General features: G+C 44.5%; 1 protein-coding gene across 1 annotated transcript; it reads left to right on the top strand.

Annotated features, from left to right (window-relative positions):
- Positions 1-242: 242 nt before the first annotated feature.
- Positions 243-5,642, top strand: RAN (RAN, member RAS oncogene family). The gene is made up of 7 exons (XM_064168725.1): positions 243-347; positions 1,328-1,370; positions 2,229-2,313; positions 2,406-2,531; positions 3,365-3,552; positions 4,092-4,262; positions 4,368-5,642. The coding sequence occupies exons 2-7, from the start codon at positions 1,335-1,337 to the stop codon at positions 4,410-4,412; spliced, it is 651 nt and encodes a 216-aa protein (XP_064024795.1). The 5' UTR covers positions 243-347; positions 1,328-1,334; the 3' UTR covers positions 4,413-5,642.
- Positions 5,643-6,997: the final 1,355 nt, after the last annotated feature.

Genomic DNA, 6,997 nt, shown 5'->3' with positions numbered 1-6,997 from the left:
CACTGCCGCACCACAAAGGAGCCGTTCCCTTTAATCCAGCGGGCTAATAGCTCGTCAAGCAACTGCCACCTGTGGAGAAGCAGGGCCGAGCTGCGCGCCCTTGCCGCGTTAGGAGGCCGAGCGCACCAAGGCAGCCTCCAGCAGAGGACGCAGCTCTCCGCACCGAGCCCCGCCGCGCCGCCACGCGCGCCCGGCTGCCTCCCGCCCGCCCGCCCCACGTGACGGCCAGCCCCTCCCCCGCCCTGTGGCCGCGCGGCGTCGCTCTCCGGGTATTTGAACCGCGCTTCCGCCATCTTCCCAGCGCCCAGTCACTGAGGGGAGCGACGCGGAGAGAAGCCTTGGCAAAGGTAACGGCCCGGGACGGCCTCCGCTTCCTTCTGGGAACGGGCGTAGGGGAAACGTGGCCGCTTTAAAAAGCGTGAGCGGTGGGCATGGCGGTCACCGTTAGCTACTGCCTAAGGAGTGGGGGCAGGAGGTGGGTTGGGTTGCAGTGAGGCTGGGCCCGAGTTAGCGTTATAGCTGCAGTATTCTACTCGTATGGCGGCCTTTCTCCCCTCCCCCCTCGCAACTGGAGAGGCAGAAGGGTGGGAACTCTGCTGTGCTCCGTCCCGGATGAAAGGGCGGGCGGCATCCCGGGGCAGCGGAGTGGGGCCTCCAGTGGCCCGAGCCCGCGGGGGGAGGGGAGGAGGCGCGCGCGCGCTGCTCAGTCATGGTGGCTCATGGCGGGGAGAACGAGTTGGGCCTGTCGGGGGGGGCTGGGGAGAGGCTGACGCCCGCCCGGGAGATAGTCTTCGGTTGGCGTCCCCAGGGGACTCGCTCTGGGCTTTCTCTACTAGAAGGTGCATTTTTGTGAGGATGGGGTATGGATTCTGGGCGGGTTGGGGAGCACTTTCTGTGGAACGAGGCAGGTCGCAGCCTTCGCTGATGTGTCCTTCGGAGGCCGCCGCTCGTTATCCTTTTGCGAGCCCGAAAGTCAAAGGGGTGCGGTGGCGGCAGCCTGCCGTTACTGGGGCTTCGGGAGTGGGCGGGGAGGGGCCGCCGCCATTACTGCGCGCACTCCCGCCGCATGTGGGGAGACGTGGAGATGCTTCCTGCCCCATGAATGGACCCGGGACCACGCGTTTCCACGCTGGGCAGGAACGGGGGAGGGGGAGTGCGGCGAGGGCTGGGCCTGGGCCTCGGCCGCCGCCGGCGGGGAGGGCTAGCGCGGGCGCTACGCGCGCCCAAGGAGGCGGTTTGGGAACTGAAAACGGTGCCCGGCCCCTTCCGGCCGGGCCTTGAATCGGCTCGCACGCTGTGAGCTCACATGCTTCCATTTCCCCTGCAGACCCAGCATGGCCGCCCAAGGAGACCCTCAAGTGCAGTTTAAGGTAAGGGAGTGGTTCAGTGGGGTTTGGGTCTCTTTTTTTTTTTTTTCGTTCGAAAAGTGGTCCGAGTGACTCTAGAACGCCAACGTGGATGGTAGGTTTGGTTTTGAAGTGCTGGTCTTTCCAGTGCGTTGAGTTCATTACAGTATTGCATGTAACGTGTACCAAAATGTTTAGTTGCACCATGTCAGTCTGATGCTATTTGTAGTTTAGCATAATAAATTTTAGTGGTGCCTTGCCTATATAATGATTTTTTTAAACATAAGTTTGTAGCCAAAAGTAAAGTGATTTAGAACAGTCTGTTTTCTATTGTGCATTAATTGTTTAGGGAAGAAAATGTTGTGGTGATGTGGGTTTTTGGTTTTCTTAACAGCCATAAGTCCTTGACACCCTTTGATTGAAAGGTTGTTACTTGTGTTTGTTACCATACTTGGCTAAAGTATTCCTATTGTTAGTAGTGCAGTAGTTTGAGTCGGAGCATGAGGAGGTTTTATATGTAGTTTCTTAGTTATAAGAGTATAGCGGGGTGCAGTGATGTAGGTGCTTAAATAAGCTTTTGTGTAAATATGATCATTCATGTTGAAAATCCCAAGTATTCTTAATTCAGTCACACTTTAGTAGAACCATATTCACAGTGCATTGTAGTTTCCACCTACAGAAACTAGATTAGCTTAACTTGTGTTGAAGTGTGACAGACTTAAACAATTTGGATCCTAGTACAGTGAGTTGCTTTGTGGGGAATTCAGTCTCTTGTTTGTGACATTTTACAGGATCAAAATCTATAGTAATAATATTTACATTTTAATAACCAATAAATGTCTCCAGAAGTGTGTTGCTCTGACTTTTTGTCTTTGTCCACAGCTTGTTCTGGTTGGTGATGGTGGCACTGGTAAAACAACATTTGTAAAGCGCCATTTGACCGGTGAATTTGAAAAGAAGTATGTAGGTATGTCTTGAAGCATTTGAGTTCTGATACATGGCAACTAGAAATGCAATTCATGACTTACTAACTACACCGCTGCTTTCTTGCTACTCTAGCAACGCTGGGTGTTGAAGTTCATCCTCTGGTGTTCCATACCAACAGAGGTCCTATTAAATTTAATGTATGGGACACAGCTGGTCAAGAGAAGTTTGGTGGCCTGCGAGATGGCTATTACATCCAAGGTAAGATGTGTGTATATGTGGAAATACTCTCTGCCTTTTACAGTTCAGACCTTTTGTTCATGCTGGCTACTTCAAGCGCTGTTAGTGTGGCTTGCAGTGATGAGCTGGTTTCTGGGTCTTCAAGTTCTTCTTGTCAGTCCTTTGCTAGACAATGTATGCTGATGTAGGAATATTCTAACATTGTTTCAATATGCTGTTGCAGGCTTCAGTATGAATGAATGCTGTATCTTAAATGTCAGGATACTGTTGGTAGAAATTCAGTAGTTAAAAGGTGAAAGCATGTGCTTCAGTTAGTACACCACTATTAGTGTACTGTTCTGAGGCAAGGACTTGGAACGCACAAACTACAAGACTTAGAATGATGGAGTTGTACTTTGATGCTAGAGTGTAGTTGTCTTTCTGAAACAATACCAATAGTATCCCTTCTGCTTGGCTAATCTGTATTCTGTGTGCACTTCAGTCACCTGCATATCTGTAGAATTTTGCTAAGGATTACTAGAATTTGACATTTCTGGACAAGGGCATCCTGAGATGTGGATGGCAAGCTCTCAGCCTACCTGAAAGCCTTACTAGGATGTCTGACTAATTTCTGTCAAATATTTGTGTGAATTGAAGTTGACATCTCTAATGCTTACATATTCTTAACACCATGTTACTCATACAGATAGCATTGATAAAACTAGCTGATGTTTTGAGACTGAGCCATAAAAATGTGAGATGACCTGGTCATGGGCCAGATTGAGGTGCTTCAGTCTGATGTGAAATTTCTGTCTCATCTAATTAGCAAGTGAGTGCTTACTCTCTTGATGTAACACTTCACTATTTCCTTGCAGCTCAATGTGCCATCATAATGTTTGATGTAACATCAAGAGTTACTTACAAGAATGTACCTAATTGGCACAGAGATCTGGTACGAGTATGTGAAAACATCCCTATAGTCTTGTGTGGCAACAAAGTGGATATTAAGGACAGAAAAGTCAAAGCAAAATCCATTGTCTTCCACAGGAAGAAGAATCTCCAGGTATGTTGGAATTGGTGAATTGGTAGGAATCAGATTTGTTGCATCTGACTGCAGTTGGGTTGTACGGGTCTTCTGCCTTTGAATTACTGACTGTAGTGACAATTTATATCTTGTTGGCAGTTTAAACATAATTCAGGGACGGGGGGAGAGTGAGATTAATGACCATCACTGATCATGAGCAGAAGCTATAATAAGTTCATACAGTTTGTCTGCATTTGACTTTTAACTGCTCAGGGTGTCATTAGATGACTTCAAGTGAGACTAAATCAGGTCAAGTCGCAGGAAAAGAATAGGTGCACTGTTGCCTCCTGAAGGTTCTGTCTTTGATCAGATTGGATGGCTTTTGAGTTACCAGTTCTGCCTGTTTGAAACAAAGTTTCTAGACATTTAGATTGTAACGTTTCTGAGAGCATAAACAAGTCCTGCAGTTAATGCTAACAGAAGTAGTGCTGATCATGTGTATGTCAATCATGATATGTCCTCAATGGCAGTTAAAGGAGCCTTTTTAAAAACAATGTACAATTTGTACCTTTTTTCAGTACTATGACATTTCAGCTAAGAGTAACTACAACTTTGAGAAGCCTTTCCTCTGGCTTGCTAGAAAGCTTATTGGAGATCCTAACTTGGAATTTGTTGCCATGCCTGCTCTTGCACCACCTGAAGTTGTTATGGACCCAGCACTGGCAGCACAGTATGAGCAAGACTTACAGGTAAGTGAGAAAGGAAACAAGTCGAATGATTGCCTGTTAATAATGTGGACTCCTGGGACAAGTAACTGAAGAATAGTTCTTAAGTGTGTAACTTCTTTGTTACAGATTGCTCAAACCACTGCACTGCCAGATGAAGATGATGACCTGTGAGGGATGAAGCTGGAGCCCAGCGTCAGAAGTCTAGTTTTATAGGCAACTGTCCTGTGATGTCAGTGGTGCAGCGTGTTTGCCACTTTATTATCTAGCTGAACAGAACATGTGCTTAATCTTTGGGATGCTGAAAGAGATGAATGGGCTTCGGAGTGAATGTGGCAGTTTAAAAAAAACAAACAAAACAAAATGAAAAAACCAAACAAAAACTTCATATTTTGGACCTGCATAGTTAGCTGTTTTTTGGACTGCAATTACTTCCCCTTTTGAGTTTCAAATATAAGACTGCTGCAGTCACATCAGAGTGTTAAGTGGTAAATCTTGTTTCTGTCATTCCCATTCTTTTTTGTTTAGGTAATAAAGTTGTATTTCAAGTATCTCTAAGCAAGTGAACTTTCATGCATTGTTAGGAAAGCTCTTCAAAGTGTCTTCAGTGGAGGCTAATACTTGATTGCCTACTGCATTTCTCATTCTGTCTGTCTCTCCTGCTTCTCATGTTATGCTGCTCTTGCTAAATCACATCTAACAGTTAACCTTCCCTTGATTTCCTGAAGCATAAAATTAAAACATCTGAGGAAAGCTGAACTAACCAGGTAATGCTAGGTAAAATTTAAAGCAGTGATCTCTTGACTGGTAAGTGTGGCTACAACAGTATTCCCATGCAAAAGGGAATGTTGATCTGCAGGGGTCTTGAGAGAAGTGTGTAGTTCAGCTTCTATATGCTACCATTAGATGCAGTCTCTCAACTCTTGTTTGTTATGTTCTACACTTTGCCTTCATGGAGCTCTTTTCAGTAGCCAGAAACAAATGGCATCTAGGTCTGGTAGGTGACTTAAAAGCTGTATCTTTGCATGGACCATCATTCAGTAGAACTAGAGCTGATGAAATTAAGCATCCTAAAATTCACAAATTAGAAACCAGCTGTGGTTTGAGCTAAAAAGCTCTTGGCTACAAAACAGCATACTGTCAAACCACATTTATATAAATATCTAAACTTTACTGTAACTGCACCAAGTTCTTAATTTGAAACTTGCTTATTACAGCACAAATGGTGGAAAATGTCAACTTTTAACACTACCTTGTAGAGATTAATCTTGGTCAATATTAGTACTGCTAGTGAACAAAACTAAGATACCATTTTTTCAGTAGTGTTTGAGTACATGAAGCCTTGGACTCTTCAGTTTTGTATTTTTGGTTTCTTAATAAAGTGGAGCATTTCATTCCTTTTAACTTGCATGTTTGTGTCCATAACTCCTATCTGAATATTTATTCAACTATTGCAGTACATGGTAGCAACAGTGGACTAAGATTAGTTCTGCAGTACTGTTGTGAAAGAGTCATGAAGTTATCACAAGTTGGTTTGGTTTTTTATTTTCTGTTTAGAGAGAAGCAGAATTGTATTTAGGACCTGACATGAATGAAAATAAGAGATATCATATACTTAGCCTGTTTAAAAACCAACCACCAACCCACTTGCTATGTCCAGTCTGGCTGTGTCATCTTGCTTTAACTTCCATATTGTAGGTTCTTTCCTGTAGTGTTTACTAATTTGCTTATGCATATCATGGTTAAAATTGCTGGCTTGACTATCTGCTGCTGCCTTACTAGGTTTGGTAGCTTTTATGTCTTCAAGATCTCCTGAAAATGCACTGCTTAAAAAAAATACATGTGTATATATGTAAAACTTCAGTACTTCTGTGGTATTGATAGGCCTTCAGATGAAAAAGCAGCAGCACTGAAGTTTTGTGTTGCGCCATAGTGTGTATGCCATCATCGAAACTCACCTGCTGCACACAGGGACTAATCTTAAGTATGAATTCCTATGGAACAGATAAAAAGATACTTGGAAAATGAAATAGCTGTTTAAAAAGACTACAAAGTAAAGCTCGATCCTCACTATTCAGGGTCTGTAAAGACTAGAAGTACTAGTCCTGCTGTGAAGTAATCCCTTCAACTTGAAAGACTTGGGGGTGGAATGAAGTCCAGCTGTTCTTGCATTATGCTTGGCTTGCTGTTTTCTAGTCTGTTAATTGATACATAAGGTAGCTTCAATGTGCATGTGTAAATCCCTTCCTTGAAGTTCCTTAAATAGAGCAATTTTATTTCTAATTTGGATAGGAATTTGTTTTACTCAAACCATTTAAAAAGTAGTGTGGAAAGTAAGCTGTTCCAAGAACAGTCCCATCAGTCTGTATTAGCTTGAACTTGCAGAAGCAGCACGAGGTGCATTGCAGCAGTGGCTATTTAATACAACACTCAGCTTGGACATTGAGAGTAATTGGCGGGTGTTAGGCAAAAGCATTAAGTAAAGAAAAGGGCGGAGGAAAGGTTTTGCGATGTCTCTGTCCTACGTTTCTTGCAAACCTCAACCACCCCCTCCGTCCAGTCCTCCACACAGGAGGGAAGATAGCAGGAAAAAAAACCCTCTGAGTTGAGATAAAAATGATACTATACACAATTACCTTAGTCGGCAGAACAGGTCAACAAAACAAAGCAGCGGCAGCAGAATCCAGCAACCTCCCCTCTCCCTTCCCTGCCCAGCAGCCCCGATCCTTGAAGCGGCGGCTGAACCATATTGTTACGAT

The sequence above is a fragment of the Pogoniulus pusillus genome, chromosome 30 (genome assembly GCF_015220805.1).
Source record: "Pogoniulus pusillus isolate bPogPus1 chromosome 30, bPogPus1.pri, whole genome shotgun sequence".
NCBI classification, from domain to species: Eukaryota; Metazoa; Chordata; class Aves; order Piciformes; family Lybiidae; genus Pogoniulus; species Pogoniulus pusillus.
This window is presented reverse-complemented; position numbering and strand designations above follow the sequence as displayed.

Coding starts and splice junctions, on each gene's coding strand:
- RAN (XM_064168725.1), top strand. CDS start 1,335: ATGGCCGCCCAAGGAGACCCTCAAGTGCAGTTTAAG. Junction 2,314..2,405: donor ATTTGAAAAGAAGTATGTAG/GTATGTCTTGAA, acceptor TTGCTACTCTAG/CAACGCTGGGTGTTGAAGTT. Junction 2,532..3,364: donor AGATGGCTATTACATCCAAG/GTAAGATGTGTG, acceptor ATTTCCTTGCAG/CTCAATGTGCCATCATAATG.